Source organism: Nyctereutes procyonoides, unplaced genomic scaffold (assembly GCF_905146905.1).
Source record: "Nyctereutes procyonoides isolate TBG_1078 unplaced genomic scaffold, NYPRO_anot_genome, whole genome shotgun sequence".
NCBI lineage: Eukaryota > Metazoa > Chordata > Mammalia > Carnivora > Canidae > Nyctereutes > Nyctereutes procyonoides.
This window is the reverse complement of record NW_026575121.1, coordinates 30617178-30639649: the sequence shown is the minus strand read 5'-3', so window position 1 is coordinate 30639649 and position 22472 is coordinate 30617178. Positions and strand designations below refer to the sequence as shown.

General features: G+C 34.1%; 1 protein-coding gene across 1 annotated transcript in view; it reads left to right on the top strand.

The window, feature by feature from the left end:
* The window catches only part of MYCBP2 (MYC binding protein 2), a 262011-nt gene that overhangs the window by 81516 nt on the left and 158023 nt on the right, over positions 1 to 22472 (top strand). The window contains 4 exon segments of the mRNA XM_055335749.1: positions 2899 to 3006; positions 9090 to 9209; positions 10501 to 10582; positions 18955 to 19072. Of these exon segments, the coding sequence (XP_055191724.1) occupies positions 2899 to 3006; positions 9090 to 9209; positions 10501 to 10582; positions 18955 to 19072 (428 nt within the window).

Below are 22472 nucleotides of genomic sequence, written 5' to 3'. Positions count from 1 at the left end.
AGAAGCAGGCTCCATGCAGGAAGCCTGATGTGGGATTTGATCCTGGGACTCTGGGTTCACGCCTTGAGCTGAAGGCAGACGCTTAACTGCTGAGCCACGCAGGCATCCCTAACATTTTTTAAAAGGATTTCTCTACAGCCTCATCTCTCTGACTCTTTTCCCGTTCCCTGTGCCCATTTTTTCCCCCCATATCTTTGAACCTTTGTAGTTCTACTACCTCTTTTATTAAGTCTTAGCTTATGTGGTATCTCTTCTTATACCCTGAAACTCCCTGCATTCCCACCTGTAAGGTTTGCTGGCTGTCCTTTCAGTGTGCTTAATTGTGTCGTAGCATACAGTCATAATTTCTTGAGTTGTGCATAAACTCCGCCCTCCTCCCCCCATTAGACTTTGAGCTTCTTAAAGCAGAGACGATATCTTGTTTTTCCAAGAGTTTCCAGGACCTAGTGTGGTGCCTGAAATTGGTCGATACTTGATATGTCTTTGTTGAGTAATTGAAAACATTTCATGGATATCTCATCACTTCTAAAATAAAGTTTCATGGTAGAAAAAGTTTTTTAACTTGTTTTCATATGTATTTCTAAACTCATTTCACACCACTTTCTGCTTCATAACCTTATACTCCATCTGTTTCAGCTGTGTGTGTTTTTAATGGCCATACAATATTTTTTTAATCTCTGCATGCTTTTAGAAATCCTGTTTCTTTTGCCTGAAATGCTCTCTCTTCCTTCCTTCTCTCTTGGCAGACTTTTTCTCATTTTTTCACTCAAGTTGATGGATCACTTTTCATCCTTCAGGATGTATACAGATTTCGTTTATAACATTTATTATACATAACATTGCAGTTCTTAGTTTTTGTCTTTCCTAATGGACTAAATTCTAATGAGATCTTTGTTTTTGTCATAATATCCATGATACCTGGTGTCTATTACATTAAAGATAAAAAATAGCAAGTAAGTGAATGATTGAACTATGTTTATAGGAAAAATTATTTTAGTCCATGAGTCACAAGTATTTTAGAACCTGATAGGCTGGTATTATAAGTGGTAATTTAAATTGAGCTCAAATGATATACTTTCTAGCCGTGATTGATTGCCTGTGGGCCTTCTAAATTTTTATATCAAAAGACTCTTAACAAGATTGAATTTACTGAGAAGTACCTATGAATATTATGGGTATACTATTTTTGTGAGAAGAAATAAAATCCCAAGCAGACCATAGAAATCAGAAAAGGGTAATGTAACTTAGTATTATTGTTATTTTTATATTTACAGTTGTTTCAGGTAGTTGGAAAGTGTATCATGCTTTTTAGAGTGATTTATATTATTTGCTTTAGTGAATTAATTGAAAAATGCATGTTGAAGAAATAAGACATTTTGCTCATATTTTTATAATCTTAGATTGAAAACTGCTACTACATTACTAGGAAATAATATTTGATTTTTCTGTTAACTTTAAATTAGTATATTTCTATTTATAGTAATCATAGAATATATTATTCCTGAAGTTTTATAGAATTGGTGCTGCTTGTATTTTATCTATCTCAAGACATAATTAAAAAATAGTTTTCCTACCCATTTTTTAATATTTAATGAAAGTACTTTGGTATTGAATTTGCATTTGTCAAATTTTATTATAGAGCAGTAGTTTTATTTTGTTCCATTGTTAGAAAAATTAATTATACCTGAAGAGGTTTAGAAAATCAAGAAAAAACTGACTTTACTTAAAAACATTCACTGCTTATATACTGTCAATTCCCCTTTCAAATACTGTAACTTCTCTTAATGTCAAATTTAGAGTGTTTTGAAATTTGCAGGCATTTTTGATGTTGCTCAAACTCAAGGAAGGTATAGTTCTATAAAAAAAGAACTGAAATTTTAAGATATAATTTAAAATTTTCCTTTCTTTTTAAGCTAAACCATAATAGGGAAAAGCAGATTATAATTTTTATTGAAATTAATTGTGCCATTGATTTTTTTCGTGGATGTAAGTGGAAAGAACTGTAATCTATATGAATGTGCATTTGTATTTGTATGTATGTCTATGTAAATAGAAGATCTTCAGAAGGAAATGATTTTATCAGAGAATCATTAATGTTCCAAAAATGTTACCTGGGTTAAATTCTCCTCTTCAGCATCAATATGAAGCTCAGCTTATCCTTGTTTCTGATTTTGTATATATTGTTAAAGAAATCACATATGAAATTAGATTTATATTTTTTAGAAAGTTAAATACAGGTTCTATAATCCTGTATTCATGAAGTAGATTTTATAAATACGCATGTACATGAATGGGTGTCCACATGTTATATTTATGTATCAGATCATAGTGATTTTTGGTTTTGTTTTTTGCTGTCTTGTTTACCTATCTGTATACCAGAATGTAGTTAAGTCAGTAACATCTATCTTGGTTTTGTAGCAAGACAGATGTGGATTTTAAATCTTGAGGACCTTGTTAAAATTTAATCATTAATTTAAAAATTAGTTGGCTTTGTTATTTTAATAGGAAAGATATTTGTTTTCTATGAATATTTCATTTACCTAAGCTTGACTATATATGATATTAAAAATATTTGTAAGATCATTTGATTTATTTTAATTGAACTTTTCCAATTATGTACTTGAGACTCTTAGTAACTATTTGATAATTTTGTATAGAATTTTACAATTTTTAAAATAAAAGTATAAAAAATTTTACTTTATCAACTATATTTTAGATTTTAAAACTTATGTGTGAAATGGGGGTGGGGGGATTAAAGTGGGGGAATTGAGAGAAAAATATAATGTCTAAAACAGTAAAGAATAAATTTCCATGCTTTTTAGTTTGAATTATTTTTGTTCATTGTAGTGTTTTCATTTTGTGAGCTTTTCTATGCACATACAAAATGTTTCTCCTCAGGCCCCCTTGTATTTGCTGGTCCTATTTTTATGAACCATCGAGAACAGGCTCTAGCCAGACTCAGATCCCATCCAGCTCAGCTAAAGCATAAACGGGACAAGCACAAAGGTATTTGGTCTTCCTTATCAATTAGGTGGGATACTTTCCCAATTTCTTCCACTCATTTGAATTTTGTCTCTGGGAAAATGCACAAACCTAATTCTTCTACTTTGCTTCTATCATTATATAGCCTGAGGAGAAAGAACATGCTGAAAGATGTACTGTTTGTCAATGACTGTCAATCTCATTTCTTTTTATTTGTTAGCTTTAATAAAGAAGACATTTTGCAGTTTATCTTTTTCTTTTCCATTTCTTTTCAAATTTCATAAAGTTGAGGGAGGGTGGAAATCATTATTGCTTTGTTTTTTATCCTTTATTATTTGCTTTTAGATGACTACTGTCTGACAATTTGTAATCCTTTTTAAAAAAAAAAAACGTGTGCTTTATTTCAGAATTAACAAAATCACTAAATTCAGTGTATAAAGTGATAATGAGTTGACTGCTACTACACTTCCTCATTGTTTTAATTTTGAAGTTTATATACACAATACATACAAATTACTTGGTATTTGAGGGTTAAATAGTGATAGGTGTAAGCAAAGAGTGAGTTATATAGACCTGTTCTAGTCCTCAAAAACTGTCAGAGGTCTAGACAAGTCTGTGAGTTGACTAGGAATGTATTTCTGTATCACTCTTTGAGATCTCACAGCTCTGGGTTACTTAGAAATATTCCTAAAGCAAGCTTATTCTCTCTTAAACTACAGCTATGGGCCAACCAAGATCAGGAAAGAATTTAATGCAGAGAATTTATAAATTTGTATATAAATTCTGCCGTGAATCCCGGCATGTGAATCAGGGGCCCTTTGACAAGTATACTTTATAGTTGCTGCTTTCTTAAATGCTCAGGATATACCCACAAAATAGAATAGGAAGTTTTAGAAACATATATTCCATGTAGACAAATTAACCTGTTTTGTGTCTTATTTTTTCTTTGCTACTAAACTGTTACAGACTAATTTTATTTTTAGACTTTCATATGCAGTATATTAAGATCAAATTTATTTTTTACATTTGCCTCTATCAGTTTATCAGTTTGCCACTCAAAGCATAAACACAAAACAAAACCTGTTAATAGTCAAAGCACAGGTAGAGCACTATTTAAGATATATTCTACAGAAATAAAAATTGAGAATATTTTAAATCTAATGTGATTAACATAGAATTTGTGATTGCTTTATTTACTGAGTGCTCTAATAACACCATGAATATTTAAATCTAAGGAATGTTATTTGGGGTATACTATGTAAATTATTTTATTGCCAGAATCTCTGATACCACGCCACTATTAGAATGGATTTTCTTAGCGTCCTTTTTTACCCCCAGTTAATGAAAAGTGGAATTTTTTTCAGTACTTTACCTGAGGTTAAATTTAAATGTTCACATTTCATGAAAACAGTTTAAAACTTTTTCAGCTTCATGTTAGTATCTTATGGCCAAACATCTGTATTTTTTTTTTGCAGAATTTGAAAATGAAATGCTAAATGCAGACTATGGTTACAAATTTAAAACAGACAGTTTACAGTGTCTCATTGAGTAGCTGTAGGAGGTATTCAACAATAACTAGCCTTACTTCATCTTACCTGCCACATATATATTTTATAACAAGAGTGCATTTTTTTAGCAACCTCTTTAGAAGAACTTACTTGTGGTCTTACAGTATACAGCTAGTTGTGTGTATGCATATGTGTTTTTATCAGGTTTTATGGTTTTATAGAGTGAAACAGTATCATCTCTTTACCACCAAAATGAATTTAAAGTGTAAGTAATATTTTATCAAATGGTACTTTATTTTATGTAAAGAACATAACTTACTGCTCACTAATTTCTCTCTTCCTATTCCCTTTGCATTCACTGTCCCTGTCACTTAATCATCTCGCCATGCACTGCTTATACTCTTGCTACTTACAATCATAGTCTTTTAGTAAATGTTTCCTACATATATTTTTCTGTTTTTTTTTTTTCTCATCCTGGTTGTCTTCCACTGAGAAATTTACTCTATTAATTGCTGTGTCCTGCCTTACACTTAATTGTACTGGTGGTACAAATTGTAGAATGGTGATAGTTAAAATTGTCTCAACTCTTAATTTTTTTGTGGGAGTATGTGGAGGATAAGAATTGTGGGATTATTTGTTAACAGAAGTGAGTACTAAGATGGAAAGTTGGAGAGCTTTTGGCTGATTGGAGAGAATTCAGAGGTCACAGAATCCATCCTGTTACAGGCAAATTTTGACTAGAGGCAAACTAGAATATATAAGGCTGAGTTATTAAGTATAACATATAATCCATAAAACATACAGTAAATTATTTTAGAAATGTAGCCATAGACTATATTTCAAACAGATAACTGGATTAACATTTGTTTCTGCTATTCAGTGCCTTACATAGAAAAAAATTTTGATACAGTACTCCTGGTTAGGAACACTTTGAAATCTGACTTGAAGTGACTAATGTGGAAACCCCCAAGGCTCACTGATAAACATCCGTGTGTATTTTACACCTCCTTTCTATTTAGAAATGGTGTGGTATAATGAAAATGTTAATGGCCTTTGGAATTAAGCCTCAGTTTTAGTCCTGAAATAGTTTATTTTTACAAAAGATTTAAGATGTCAGCCATTTGGTGGTGGTAAAATGCATGAGTCTTGTTTTTGATTAAACTCCAAAACTGCTCTACTATATCTTACTTTGGGCTGGTTACTTAACCCTTCTAAGCCTTGGTTTTCCCAGATGCAAAATAGAGTAACAATACTGATCTCATCTGTATTGATTTTTAAAAAGCCACAATAGTGAATATTGATTGAACAATTTTTATATATTATTTCACTTAATCCCCATGAGGACCTTGTCAGGTAATGTATCATTATTGCTACTTCATGAATGGGAAAGCAAAGGCTTAAAGAAGGTCCAGTGTCCAGTTACCATACAACTAGCAAACCATAGAGACAGGATTCCAGTTCAAGTCTCTTCGTCCTCAGTGCCCACAAGAACTTATCCACTGTGCTATTTAAATTTTCACAGTCTTTAGCACAAAGCAAGGGCATAGTGAATCATAGTTGATAAGTGCTTTGCTCATTTTGCTCAAAGTGCTCACTTTGTCCTATGACAGTATTGTGATATGCATGACTATAAGATTACCCAGGAAAGTGTAGATTTAAGTAAAGGTTAAAATTAAAAGCTAGAGCCTTTAAATATTGGATCTTCTTTTTTCTATGTGTGCGCACAAATATGCACAAATAGTGTAGCATATATGTATATATATGTATATATATACACAGTATTTTAGATACATACCTGTCAAAACTTTATAGCTATTATAGTTTCAATATCACATATGTATGAACATACTCATATTAGAGGAAACTGAGGATATGCTTATATTTAAATGGCCAATTACTTAAATATTCAGACCTAATTATTTTTCCTGCAAATCTGAGATTAATTTTATTGCTGCTCATTATCACTTTACTGAATAATAAGCTTGAGCAGAATTAATCTTGCTGTATTTCACTTGCTGATTCTTGAATTGATACTGAATTTTTGTCTACGAATCAGGTACCTTTTTTCTTTAATAACCTATAAATTTCTAAATCATTAGAAGTATACTTGATTTTTTTAAATGACATCAAATACCAGGTACAGATAAGTATTTTAAAAGTTCTTCCACTTCCTGCTGATAATGATCAAGAACTTCCTCTCTGTTTTTTTTTTTCACTTATGTTTTCACCATCTGTAATATTTAAGAGATTATTTTATATAGCTAGATAAAGGTTTGTTTAGATGAACTTGAGCAAAATGTTTCTGGTATTTTTACCTTTAAATAATAACTACTATTCTTTTAATCACTATGATTTTAATCAGTAAATTACTAGGCTTTTTTTTTTTCCTCCTTCCTTGATGCTATGCCTCTATTGTGGGATTTGTGTCTATATTTATTAATCTCTGACTCACAGGAGAGGGCAAAATGCTAAACTCAAAGGTAAAAACTTCTAATTAAGCATCAATACATTTATATAAAGTGGAGTGATACTTGTAATATTGGATTTAGTTAATTCTGACAACATCGTGAACACTGTTTTCTCTATTAAAAGAGATTTGGTTTTAATAATTAGATTTACCAATTGAGATAAAGCTGTAAAATTTCTATACATCTGTCATCTTAGTTTTTAGATAATTCTTATTCCTTTTTGTATAGGCTCTTGTTTATATTAACCATTCTACTGCCTTTCCAAGATGAGGAGTCTCCAAACTAAGATTGTATTTCATTTTGAATGGAGTTTTAAACAAAATGTGATTTTTTTTTTACCCCATTCATTCTTGCAGATTTAATTTGGCAAACCCACATTAGGTAATTTAGCAAAAGAGGAATCCTTTTCTTTATCCTATTATAGTAAAACCTCTCACTAATTCAGAATTTATTACACTTCAGATGCAGTATTTGTGATCTTTTTGAGTAAAAAATTCAAAATAATTTCTTCCTCTGAATTTTCAGGGTCATACTTATAAGGGGAAACCTGTCTAAAATCACTAGCTTTTCAAACCAAGGGCTCAAGAAATGAAGGATTCCTTCAACGTGCCTTCAGCCTCTGGGTCCAGCAATTAATTCTTGTATGTTAAAGGACTTTTATGTTTATGGTACATTTTTATGTAATATAGGCCTATTTTGAATAATGTAGGTAACCACATTTTATTTATTGTAGCATTTAGTTTATAATTGATAATCTGTACTGCTTGAAGGTATTAAAACTGAATTTTTATCTAAATGTTCTATGATTAAGACCTTTTCAGTAAGTCATATAGGCCAGCCCATTCTGTTATTCCGAATTAGTGAGGTTTTACTGTCCTAGCGTTATAAAGAGTTTAAAGATTTTTTAAATAATACAAAGTTAGTTATAAAAAGGGAACTCATAATTTAGGCCAATCTTGTCTTACCTGGATTGTTACTAAAGGTTAGAAATATTAGATAAAAGAAGAAAGAGTAACATTGAATATGAAAGGATTTGATGTTATTCTGTCTAGCATTCTAAAATGGGCAATAAAAATTCAGATTTAATTAAAAATGTGTGTCTGTAGATCCACATGTGTACCTGCTTATTAGAGTTGCTATACCACATGAGAGTGGCTTAGACTAGTTGACCTTTTGAAATTCCTTCCAGATTTATATTTATTTCATGTGCAAGGAATTTGAATCTTGATGATAATAGAGATCATATTTTTGTGATGTATAGTTTTAGATTAGGAAAAATGAGTTCCCTCCCTTACTTACACATTCCAAACTAAAGTTTTATATTTTGGAATGTGGTTTTTATTTTATGGTCAGAATGCCAGAATATTCAAAGTCAAATATAGAAAGTAAGGGTGGAAGGAAATCCTTGAAGCAAGTGCAAAGGAGGAAATTATAAAAAAGTAGGGAGGAAAGAAGAAATGAAACAGAAAAATTTGGGTGAGAGTAGCATTGGTGGGCCAGAAGAAGACCACAAAGTAGAATGGCTGAGGGGCAAGGTGGGACAGGGAAGATGAATGGGAGCCAGCCATTGGATTACAAAATATAGGATAAAGCTCTTTGGTCTTTATAAATTTTTTAAAATTCAATTGAGTGTAGCAATATTGATGGACAGGGTAGCCTTTCTGAGATGTGTTTGGGAAATCTAAGTGATTTGCAAGCCAACTAGGAATTTTTTTTTTTTAAGTAGCTAGTACTAACACTATCACTCAGTTTAAAATAATTGTTAAATGACTTTGCATGCAGTTATTTTTATGCAAACTAAATTTTCCCATGTAAACTATTTAGAATTTTGTTATTTGTATAATTTAATGACCCATTTACATTACATAACTGACTAGCTTAATAGGTTTTACCCATAACCAAATCTTATCTCTGTTTTTATTGATTTAGTGATATTTGCAAACAAGTATATAGTATATCTTTTCAGAATTGCTTCTTTGCAGGTAGATTTTTGATCTGTCACTTCTAACAGCTGCAGATTCTTCTTGCTTGTTTCTCTTAACATTTTTCTCTTGTTCTTCCATAGTAAACTGATTTAAAGTTTTATTCTGAACATGAATAATGGCTTAATCACAAATTATAACACTTACAGATGGAAGTGGAGAACGAGGAGAAAAGGATGCCAGCAAAATCACAACATATCCTCCAGGCTCTGTGCGATTTGATTGTGAGCTTCGGGCAGTACAAGTCAGCTGTGGATTTCACCATTCAGGTAGCAGCTGGAACTTTAGGGTATAACTACATTTTTACAATTGTGCTACATAACTAGTTTAGTTTTGAAAAATGTAGTCTAAGTATGTGTTAAAAGCTGTAGAATGGCAATTTCTCTCAAATCTATAAAAACTTTGTTACAGTATCTCTTTTAAAAACTGTGTCATGATAGAATAGGTACTTGTCTAGAGATATGGTTTCTAATCTATCTTCTGATGGACTTATTTTATAATTCAATTAATGAAATTCTTGAAGATGAAATAATCCCTAAAATCTCTTTGAACTCTAGGATTCTATGATTATCATCCGATCCCATATTTTGCTACTATTCAATGAAAAATGTGTATCAATGAATTTCTTTCTTAAAATGTAGAAAGTAATTAAATTCTTAGTAAATTATTGACATTTGACCTGTTTAGTCTAGGTTGTACTATTTGACCTTTATAAAAATAAAGTGTTAAATTCTTTCTTTGATACTAAATATATTTCCTTATTTGATAAGGATTGACAGATATTAAAGTTCTGATATTTCACTGGAGTTATGCATAATTGTACCAAACTCAGACCTATCCACTACTATATTGACTATCCTAGATATGAGAGAGCATTATTTTCTATGGAATTTTCTACTCATTATTAAAAGGTTTTACAGTTACCCAGATGATGTCTTAATAAATATTACTGTTATTAAAGGGCATTATAAGAATTTTAATGTATTATGAAAAAATATTATGTATTTTTATAACCTACAAATATATTTTACAGAACTAAAATTATGTTATTAAATATAAATTGTGATTCGATTATCCATTTTTTTTAGTTTTTATTTTAATCATCTGATGCTCATATGACAAGTGCACTCCTTAATTATCACCCATTTCACCCATCCTCACACTCAGCTCTCCTCTGATAACTATCAGTTGATTCTCTATAGTCTGTTTCTCGGTTTTTCTCTCTCAACCTCTTTTTTTCCCTTTGCTCATTTGTTTGTTTCCTAAATTCCACATATGAGTGTAATCATATGGTATTTGTCTTTCTCTGCAGTCAGTATTTCACTTAGCATTATACTAAGTCCATCCATATTGTTTCAAATGGCAAGATTTCCTTCTTTTTTATGGCTGAATATTACATTATATACGTACCATATATTCTTTATCCATCAATATCAATTACCCATTTTAATGGCTCTGTAAATTTTAAATAGTGAATGTTATACTGCTTTCAGTATTGTTATGATAGATATATGAAGTGCATATCATGAAAAAAGTAAAGCTGTGTTATTTTGGTTTCAGTGGTTTTAATGGAAAATGGAGATGTCTATACATTTGGATATGGGCAGCATGGGCAGCTAGGACATGGAGATGTCAATTCCAGGTACTCTGATTTTTTTGTTTGAAGATACTATTTTTTTTTCTTTTTAAATATGTATTTCTACACTTGAAGTTGTATTTGTACCACTGTTTTATAAAATGTGGCCCATAAATTATTGGTGGATCTTGATTTTTGTGGTTGAGTGCTTTTGTGGGGATAGATGATTTTGTGGTTTCAAAAGAAAAGTTGGGGGCAGCCCCAGTGGCTCAGTGGTTTAGCGCTGCCTTCAGCCCAGGGCATGATCATGGAAACCCGGGATTGAGTCCCACGTCAGGCTCCCTGCATGGAGCCTGCTTCTCCCTCTGCCTTTCTCTCTCTCTCTTTCTCTCTCTCTCTCTCTCTAATAAATAAAATCTTTAAAAAAATTTTTAAAAAAGTTGGTTTATATTTTATACATTTAAAATATAAGAGTGATTATGATTATCACCAAATCCTACTATATTTTTAATAATTGTTATCTTTTCAAAGGCTGTGACAATAGAAAAGATAGTGAATATCCCCAAATTGCATTTTTAAAAATTAGCAATAGATTCATTCAGATTCCTTGATGTTGTCTGTTTTGAAATTTTGATCTAATATTAACATGAAGTCATGGAAGCATTTGAGTAATTTTTAAACAAAGCCTGTGGTTTCTTAGAGAAACTATTTGACTTATTCAGAATAGTGAAGAACTAAGTATGATGGAGACTACCAGACATTGCCTTATACTCATTCTTCCCTACTTCATTTGGTAGTAGAGTTTTTGTTGGTGACATGACCATGCAGCTTAAGACTTCATTTTCCTGCCTCCATTGCTGCAAGATATGGCCATATGAATTAAAATGATTTGTGCTTTGGAGTCATACTGTTAAAGGGAAGAGGAGTACTCTTCCATTTCCTTCTCTTCCTTCCCAGCTTGCTCTCTGGAATCCATGTATGGGGGCCGGAACTAGCAATCATAACTTGGAAACCATGTACTGAGACTGGCAGAACTACAAGATAGAAATAGTCTGAGTCCCTGACACCATACAACTGCCACATTACCTTCTTACAAGCAGATGCTTGGCTGAGAGAGAAATAAACTTCTGTCTTGCTTAAGTCCTTGTTACTTTGGCTTTCCTTTTAACCACTGAATCCATAACCTGATTAATATAGTGAGAGTGCTTTTGGCCAAAAGTATAGAAAATCCATCTTTAATAGTTTAGGACTTCAAGAAGAAGCTGCCAAGACAAGATGTGATGTACAAAGAATAAGGGAAAAGAGCAGGAATAAGCACGGTCAGCCACATTGTGGGTCTCACCCCTGTGAGAGGCAGGAAGGAAGACCAAGTCTGAAGTGTTTACATTGGAGTGCAGTTCTGAGAGTTTCAGGCAGGTAGTGGGGTGTCCTCAAGTTGAAGTTGCCTTTGGAGGAGCCCCAGATTGGGCAGGATGGTCCAGCATTACACCTTCACCATGCTCAGACATATGCTGGCAGCATCCTAGGGGAAGAATGGCCTCATGGACCCAAAGGGACAGCTTCTAAGGCTGTCAGCTATGCTCCCTGAAGCAGGTTTTCAAAGATCTGAGTGATCCACATACATGGCTGCCCCACCATTGAAATCAGCCTTATTGATCAAGTCTGGAAATAATATATAGCAACTTCAGGCCAGACTTGACTTACCAATTTATTTTGCCATAAGAGCCTTCTTTCTTTTGTGAATCTCCACTCTGCCTCATTCTCTCTTATAGTCGTAAGATACCTGCCAGAATCAATCAACTGGACATATATGGTTTCTCTTTTATATCCAGTGAATTACCCTAGTCATTAGATAAAATCCAGGATTTTTACTGTTCTGAGACTACCCCATTACTCTGGCAGAATGTAGTTATTGCCATTTATATGGTAAAGACAAGTGATTCTTTTTTTTTTTTTTTAAGATTTTATTTATTTATTCATGAGAGACACAGAGAGAGAAAGGCAGAGACACAGGCAGAGGGAAAGCAGGCTCCATGCACCGGGAGCCCAACGTGGGATTCAATCCCGGGTCTTCAGGATCGCGCCCTGGGCCAAAGGCAGGCGCCAAACCACTGCGCCACCCAGGGATCCCAAGACCAGTGATTCTTAATCCTGGCTGCACATTGGAATTATCTAGGGAACTTCAGGAATCCTATGACTGGATTCTACCTCTAGAATTTCTAAGAAGCATATATTGAGATGTGGGGTTTGGGGTGGGAGGTGGATGGAGACAAGGGCAGTGCTGTATATGATCAAGAGTTGTTTTCCTAAAAGCTGTCCAGATTCTGATGTTCATCAGGATTAAGAACCACTCACTGTCTGTCCCTGAAGGGCAGGATCAGATCTATTTGCAGTGTACACAAAATGGGTATATAATGGAATGTCCTTACTTTGATGAATGTTGTTGCTAATGAGAAGAGATGATTAAGTCATCATTGAGTTGAATTTCTCACTAAAAACATAGGTGTAACATAAATTTGATATTCTTGTCAAAAGAGTTATAAAGCTATCATAATCTTTTTTATTAAGTGTTTTATTTTAATTCTAGTTAGTGAACAAAAGCTATCATAATCTAAATGACAAATACTGTGTTTGGAAAGAGTAAATTGTCTTTTTTTTTTTTATTTTTTTTATTTATGATAGTCACACAGGGAGAGAGAGAGAGGCAGAGACATAGGCATAGGCAGAGGGAGAAGCAGGCTCCATGCACTGGGAGCTCGACGTGGGACTCGATCCCGGGTCTCCAGGATCGCGCCCTGGGCCAAAGGCAGGCGCCAAACCGCTGCGCCACCCAGGGATCCCCAAGAGTAAATTGTCTTTGGCAGATGTAGTTTATCAAATATCACTGGATATGACATTTGGATATTGGGCGTTGGACACAATAAAATATCAGTGGCTTACAAAGTTGAGCAGTTACCATCTCAGGTGTTAGAAGGCAACAGATAACTTTGCTTTATAGTTGAATGACATCAGTGATATGCAGAGACTGAGTCAGGCTTGTAATTTGGGGACGAATTTGGCAATTTTTCTATTTTTCACTGAGGCTCATGACACAGAAGAGGATTTATCATCATCATCATTGCTGTTATTTATTATTGTGTAGTCATGGTATAAGCTGATAAAGGTTCATTGCAGTTAGACATGAATGGACCATCAGTCATGTACAGCAACAGGGGGAACTTCTTCACACATCATACTTTGTACGTGGATGCCATTCCACAGAAAATAACTGGCAAATTACAGTATCTCATGGTCTCTACTGAGTGGGAGGGAAATACTGAAAATCATGATTATAGTCAAGTCACAAGTCACAGCTCTGAGCTTAACTGTGTAATATGAAGAATGAACAGCATAAGCACAAGATTCTGCTACACTACATTGAGGTGTAATGGCTGTTGAAAGAAAAGTGCTCTTGTCAGTTTTTAAAATAAAGAGGTTACCTAAAAACATTGTCTCATAGACCTGGTTATATCAGTGAGCACCATCCGTTCATTTGCAGTGACTTGCTCAGGTGACAGTATTATAACAATATGCTGAGTATTTTGAATTTATCATTTTCACAAAAGTATGATAGGTTTAAATTATTTTAAAAAATACATCAAGATTTTCTGGTGAGCTTTGCTTTAACTGCTCAAAGTTGTTCTTTTCCCACAGATACATTTTCATTCCTGGTCCCATTGATTGAGTTGGAACTGGAAGGTTGTGTTGTAGCATATGGTATATGGTATAGGGAGAGCTAAACTGGGTAACTCAGTGAAATAATGCCTACACACTATGCCTGGTGTATTAAACAGAAATTAGCTAAAACCATTTCAGTTGATGTAACTACTCTAGTTACCCTGTTTGTCTTGACTCCTGTGAGACTTGGAAAGCAGGACACAAGAACTGTGGTATTAATTTAGAAATCAATTGGCCATGTAAGTGGAGCAACAGCCCCAGGAGGAATAGAGCATGTGTAGCATACATGTTATCTGCCACAAAAACATTTAATAGATACTTAGTTAAAAATAAAGTGTATGGTTGGGAGGATATTTTTCTTAAAGTTTCTAGTAATCAAGTGCTTTTAACTGGAATTTATTGTTATAGCACACAATAATATATGATTAATGGAAGGTCAGTATTGTAGTATGCATGGTGGCAAAGATTAACAACATGTTATTGATGGTCTCCTTACTTAATGTATTATTATCTTGGCAGAATGACTGAGTTCATTCTCTAGTTTGGGTCCTGATTCTATCACTTGGTGCCTATGTGACCTTGGCCAAATTACTTAACTTTGCTTTGTCTCCATTTCTTCCTCTGTTTAATTGGAGTAAGTATATTTCGCTCAGAAAGTTCTTGTAAGAATTCAGGAAGACCATGCTTGTCATTTACTTATTATTAGCACAGGGCCTAGTCTACAGTAAGTCCTCAGTGATGTTTTGTGCTGCTTTTTAAAGTGAATGTCAAAAGGCTTATGAGAGCTTTTATACATTCACTCATGGCATGAGTCTACTAACCCTCCCTTTGGTTTATTTTTTTTCAATATGCTTCTAAATGTCTGAATTTCACTTTTTTTTAAAATACCATTTTCAATAAACCTTAACCTGGATATTGGCAGAGAGATTACACAGTTTAGATGCTTTTATTCTATTTTCTAGTAGAATTTTGGTCATAGTGTTTTTATTTCATCTATTTTTTTTTTTTTTTTGCTAGACTGTCTTCATTCTGCATTAATATATTACCCAATCATAGAATCTGGAACCATTTAGACAAGGTTGAAATCTTTGCTTCATCTCTTACCAACTACATGACTGCAGTTTACTAGGCCATACTTTAAATACCCCATAGGATTGTTGAAGAACTAATGCAGTGTATTTAAAATGCCTGGTGTGCCTACTATGCATGCAAACATACACATGTAATTTCTCTTTTCTATTCTTCCTGCGTTTTCAAAATAATTTAATAAATGAGTTCACTGATTATAGGAAGAATTCAAAGACTATATTAGAAGGTATGCCAACAGCTCTGGGAAAATGCTTTAAGCTCTTAAGATCTATCCATAGAGTTATTTTAATAATCAGTGATATATTTTATGTAAAGGTGCTCTGCAGACTATAGACAAGTTAACTGTTATAAGAACGTTCCCTTTATTCTTTGCTGCTGGACATTTAGAGAGCACTCGTTCATCATATAGCCCTTTGGGCCACTGTTTTTTGGCAAAACTCCCCATACCTCGGAGTTGAAAACCATTTACCTTTCACTACTATTCTTGACCATATTATTCCATCCACAAGTTAGAAAATATTACTCTTTTGAGGAGGCCATTCTGCTCAACTCCCTTTTTATTACCTACCATTCAATTGTTGCCTTTCATTCACAAATTTAGTGTCTGTTTCACAGTGTTTTCTGATTCTGAGTCTTGTCACACTCATGATTGATTTTTGAATCCTTGCCAGTAGTCCCATACAGTAAACTTCCGCATTCATAGCGGTTACCTCTAGGACCCATCTTGGATCCAACACAGCTCCAACTCTGAATTCTTAATAAATACCTCATAATCTGATGATAATTTCTTCTCTTACTTAGGTTTACTTTACTTGGCCTTTGACTTTATCAGTACTTCATTCCCCACTGCTCTTTACATTTTTACTCTCTTCCGCCCTTTTTACTTTATTTTCTTCCCAAGTTAGAGATTGTTATTTATTCTCTTCACCTAGACTCTTACCAGTAACCTCAATTTTCTTGCCCTCTTGGTTCCAATGCTAGGGCATGGCAAAACTTCCAGCATGAATCAATCTATCCATGTTTTCCACTGTCTAGCCTAGGCTTCTGGAAAAAAAGTAAGTCACCATACATGTGCAGATTGTTACCTGATTTCCAGGTTCAACCAGGTCTTCTACAGTGGGCAATCATTGTTCTGCTTTGTAGTTTTGAACTTTCTGGTTTAACACCTCTTAAGAATTTGATGAACGGGATCCCTGGGTGGCGCAGCGGTTTGGCGCCTGCCTTTGGCCCAGGGCGCGATCCTGGAGACCCGGGATCGAGTCCCACGTCGGGCTCCTGGTGCATGGAGCCTGCTTCTCCCTCTGCCTGTGTCTCTGCCCCTCTCTCTCTCTCTGTGACTATCATAAATAAATAAAAATTAAAAAAAAATATTAAAAAAAAAAAAAAGAATTTGATGAACGATGTGGGGTCTCTTCAGAACAGTAGATAGAAGAAAATACAAATAAAGGTTAGCTTACAAATTCAGCAGGTTCACAGATCTCCTGAAACTCACTCCATAAACTTACTAGAAGTCCTCTAGATCTGGGTTGAAAACTCCTGGTCTGCATATTGATTGTTCCATTTCACTACCAACCTTCTTCTGTAATCTTCAAATTCTCTGCTTACCCATTTCCTTCTTTCTTTCAACACATGACTTCTGTTCACATCACAGCAAAAATAAAACCATTAGGTGGGAAATTCTTCTGCCCACCAACTCTACAAACCTACCTGCAACGATACTGCTTCTTTGTTCCTTATTCATTTTACTTTGAAAGAGGGACCTGCCCTCATCCATGGTATGAAGCCTACCTACCTTTTCCTTAGGGATCTAGCTCTATTTTTTTTCTCCCTCAACTACATTTTTAGTCTTTTAATCCCCACTCATACTTTTAAACTTACACAAATCTCTAGCATCTTAAAAAGACCAAAGCCTCATTAAGCTTCATTTTCTCTTTAGCTGTTAGTTCTCTTTTCTTTTTCTTTTTTTGTGCAGATTCTTGAAGGGGTTTTGCATAGTCTCTGACCCCACTGTTAGCTCTTCATCTGCTAGTGCTGTGCCTATTTTCCACCAAAGAGACCTTTTTCTTGCTAAATCAAGTTGTCATTTGTATGGGTATCTAGAGTGTTTAGCATGTACATTGTTTTCCCCTTCTTGAAATCTTCTCTTCCAATGACTGTCTTTATACCACATTTTCTCAAAGTTCGTTCTTCCTCTTTGTTATGTCTGGGATTGCTGTTAACTCTTCCTCTGTCTATACCTGAAATATTAGAAGAAACTCATAATAAAAATTAAGATCTCTTCTTTTCTCTAATTGTCTTCTTAGATCTCATTCATCTTCATGGTTTAAATGAATGTTACCACCATCTACCTAGTTGCTTAATAAGCAGAATACCTTCCTGCCCCATATTAGTCACCTTCCAAGTCTAGTTGTAACTCCCCAGATTATTGCAAAATTTTCATAACTAGGTTTCCAGCCCTTTCCAACTCACTTTTCATTGCAGCCTAAATAACCATTAGAAAATATATTTTATAGATTTTTTTTTTTTAATTTAAAGTATCATGGGGCATCTGAGTAGCTCCATCGGTTAAGCATTCTACTCTTGATTTTGGCTCAGGTCATGATCTCAGAGTTGTGAGATTGAGCCCTGTGCAGGCTCCACACTGAGCACGGAGTCTGCTTAAGATTCTCTCTCTCCCTCTACCTCTGCCCCTCTTGCCTGCTTATGCTCTCTCTCTCTCTCTCCAAATAAATTAAATTAAAAAAATTAAATTATCATAATTTTCTCTAAAACAGAGCTCTCCTATTACATGTTGACTATTTCTACAGTGATTATACTAATTATAGATAATGATTACTAAAAGTGGTTAATAAATGCTTAATAAAGTCATATGAGGATGGACAGACACAGTGGTTAACTGTGTGCTAGACACTGATCCAAGTACTTGACATATATGAGCTTCTTTATTGTTCATAGGAACCCTACAGGGTAGGTACTATTTAGTATTATTCTCCATGTTTATAGAAGAGAAACTTAAAATACAGAAAGGATGAGTACCTTGTTCATAGTCTTGGTTATAGTGCTGTTGTGTGGTGGAGCCAGGGTTTATACCCAGGCAGCCTGGCTCTAGAGTTTGAGTATCCAGCCGCTGCTGTAGTGCCTCTCATCATACTGTATACTGATTTCATTAACCACTATGTTAAAATCTAAAATTATAGCTCAGTAAAAAAAGGTAGAAAAAGGATTTAAAGTTGATTGTTTTGTATAGCTCCTGGATTGAATTCCTGTTAAAGTCATGTATGATTTTTATTTCATCCAACAAATATTTATAGAGATCTCTAACATGCCATTGCTATAAAAGGTAATTATTTTTTTCCTTTCAGAAAAAATAAAAATTATGTGTCCAAAAGTAGAGAAGTAAATTCAGAAAATCTTTTTAATAATTTTTAAAGTTATTAATAATTTTTTTCATCTTTGTATATCTGACATCTAGGATGGAGGCAGGCAGATAGTACCTCAATAAATATTTACTAAATATACTTTTAGTACCTTTTAGCTCTTCTATTCTTTATTGCAATGTTTATTTATTGCTTTTTATTTCAGTTGAGTCTTGTAAGAAATTGACTTAATTTTTTTTTTTTTTTTTAACCTAGGGGATGTCCCACTCTTGTTCAAGCATTGCCAGGCCCTAGCACACAAGTTACTGCAGGCAGCAACCACACGGCAGTACTTTTAATGGATGGACAGGTCTTCACATTTGGAAGTTTTTCTGTAAGGAATTTTTAAGCATTAATAGTATTGAATTGTACTGTCTTACAGTTTGTCTGTGTTAGCTATTTTTTCTGGTTTCAGTTAAATTCTTGTGTATAATTACTGCATACGCCTATTTCCTGTCACATCCAGCACACACAAGACCTGAATGATATTACTATGAAATAATTTTCTTCTCTTGTGTAGTATTAGAATATTGTAAACTTACTAGCTGCATTAGAATTTTGACATATTTATTCCATGTCAGAATCCTTTAAGCTTTCAGTAGAGCCAATTCTGTCATTTGAAAGCTTATTTCTCAGTTTGCAAAGATTCATTTTTCTTAACATATAGAACTGTTTCTAACATAGCACTTCTTAAAAGCCTTAAAAAGTTTTCTTGTTAGATTTGTTTAAAATTATAGTTTCCTTTTTCCTCTCATTCTCTCTTTTCGCCTGTTTTGCTCTCTTTCTCTTTTGCCAAAGCTTGAAAAGAGTGAAAATGCTCTGAGAATTTGGTATAGCCCAGGCATAGTAGAGGTCAAAGAAAAGCCCCATAAGACTGTGTTAATAAGCCTATACCATCTCTGACATGGGTAACTTCAGAACTCTATAACCTAAGTCTCTGGGATGTAATTTGCAACTATTGATTTTTTAAAAATGTAAATGTGAACTTTAAGAAAAAATCTTTTAAATTACAGAAAGGTTGCAAAAAGTAAGAATAATATGTAGAACACCTATATACTCTTGAACCAGATTCACTTATTGGTAACATTTTGATTTGCTTTGACACTTGCACGTGTGTGCTTTTGTTCTCTCTTAAGCATGATGTGTGTACTTTTCCTAAATTCTTTAAGAAAAACTGCATATATTAAGATTCTTTACTCCTGAATACTTCAGTTTGTATTTTTTTTTTGATTGATCCAATAATTATTTTTTGGCATTTTTTGGTCTCATCCAATCTAAGATCAGGTATTGCATCTGATTGTTATGTCTCTTTAGGCTTCTTTAATCTGTACCATTTCCACACCTTTTCTTTGTCAATGATGACATTGACATTTTTTATTTTTTTAATAAAATGGTCCTTGTTTTTGTTTCTCTGATTAATTTCCTTATGTTTAGATTCAGGTTATGCATTCTAAGCCAAAATGCTATGTAAGTGATGTTATGTTCTCCTCAGGCATCACATCTAGGCACAAAATTCCCACCTGCCCCTCATTAGTGATGTGATTTTTGATCACCTAGAAAATGCTGTCGAATTGATTTTGCTACTGCATAATTAGTATTGTTTCTCTTGAAACTAATAAGCAGTTTATGGGTTGACTCTTTTAATAAGACAGTTTTAAGACACCTGCTTCTCATACAATTTCCTCCTAGATTTAGATTCCTGTTCTTGCCTAAATGAGTCTTTACTACAATTGCAAAATGATGATTTTCCAACTCCAGCACCCTCTCACATTTACCAGGTGGCCCTTTGCATTTTATTGTAAGCAGTAGCCCTTCTTACTTGTTTGTTTGGCACAGATGCATGTATTTTTATTTTCTTCATTACTGTCCTTAATTATTTAGATGCACAGATTGTCTTAGATTTCATCAATCAGAGTCCCTTTCAGCTGATTCCTGTGTTCTTATGACATGAGCCTTCATTTGGGGGGCACTTCTTTACTTCCTGGCATAACAAATTATTTCAGGCTTCTCTGATTGGTCCTAGATTCAGCTGTTTCTCCAAGAAAAGGGGATCTTTTTAGTGGGGAATATATCTCCAATGCACATATATGTGCATATATATGCATACATGTATGTATTTCAGAAATCATAAGACCACACCAGTACTTCTAATTCCAGTCCATACCCACAGTCTTTCTTACCTTGACCCATTCCATGTTTGTTTCCTTTCTTCCTCAGTAAGATTTGTGGCTTCTAACAATATCAGTGCATTTATTTCTCATTCACTCAGTCCTAGAATTTGGGTAAATTAGTTTTATACTTGCTTTATCCACACCACTATAAAACAAACTCACTCGTAGGAGTTCAGGATTTGTCTGTCACTCTTGCTCCTGCCTCCTCTCACCTGTGTTTTTTCCCCACAGCTTAAAGTATATAGTCAAATACAGTGTTTGTAAGTTACTTGGGTTCTTTCCCCATACCCCATTTCAGTAGAATTGTTATTCCTTTGGAATGGAATTGGATTCGTTTGTTTTGGTTTGCCTTTTTTTTTTTAATTTAAAAAACTTTAGTTAATATTAATAAGAATAGGTACAAATAACAGATTCCTGTGAAGAGCAACAACAGCTAAGGATCACCCTTCTTCCCCTTGTCCCTGCAAACAAGTCTTTTTATAGGTCTCTTTGTCTCACTGGATCCTGGGGCAGAGGTTCATCTCTGTAAAGTGAACGAGATCTGATGTCAGGGTTTAGGGGAGAGAGATGACCTTTCAACGTAGAGATAACTTTGGCCTTGAACAATGAATGAGGCTCCCTGGGAGTGCCAGAGGGAGGGCAGGGAAGGAGCAGAGTCAGAGGACCCTTAACACAGTGGTGTTCCTCTTCTCCCTACAGTAACAGTCTTCCTAGCCATTCCTGGGCAGACACTGGTTAAAATGCTGATGCCTGACATATCCTGTCCTCTTTGAACTCTCAGATTTCCAAGGAAAGGGGCTTCTGGTCCAGTGCACTGTTTCAGTTTGTTTTTTTTAGGATCCCTCCTCTCATATCCTTAGATGTAATTTTATTTTTTTGAATATGTAGAACATTAACGTGTTTCCAAAAGTTAAAGTTACACAAATAGTATACTCGGTGGAGTGTCATTTCCTCCCATATCCCCTTTACTCCATGTTTGTAAGTAATGAACTTCATTGTTTTCTAATTTATCTTCCTGTGTGTATTGTATACATACATACATACATACAGGTGTGTGTGTATATATATGTGCACACATATAATTATGTTTATTTTTAAATAAAATATTTATTTTTCAAAAGGTAGCATTTTATATATGCTCTTCTGCACTTTACCCTTATCATTTTACTGTATCTCCTAGAAATCATTCTGTACTAGTTTGTAGAGATCTTCCTTATTCTTTTTTTTTTTTATATCTGCCTGGTACCCCTGTGCATATGTACTATATTTAGTCAATTTCTTATGCTTGGATATAAGTACTTTCCAATATTTTACAATGAAATCAATACTGTTAGACATGTATCGTTAAGGCAAATTCCTAGAGGTAAGATGGCTGGGCTAAAGGTTAGTGCCTATGCAGTTTTGTGGGATGTTAATAATTCCCTTTATTTTTGCATTCTCACTGGCAGTGGTTGAGAATGCCTGTTTCTCCACAGCCTTGCCAACAGAATGTGCTGTCATACCCTTTTAATTTTTATCAGTCTCATGGGTGAGAAACGGTCCTGCACACTTTGAAGCCTTTTC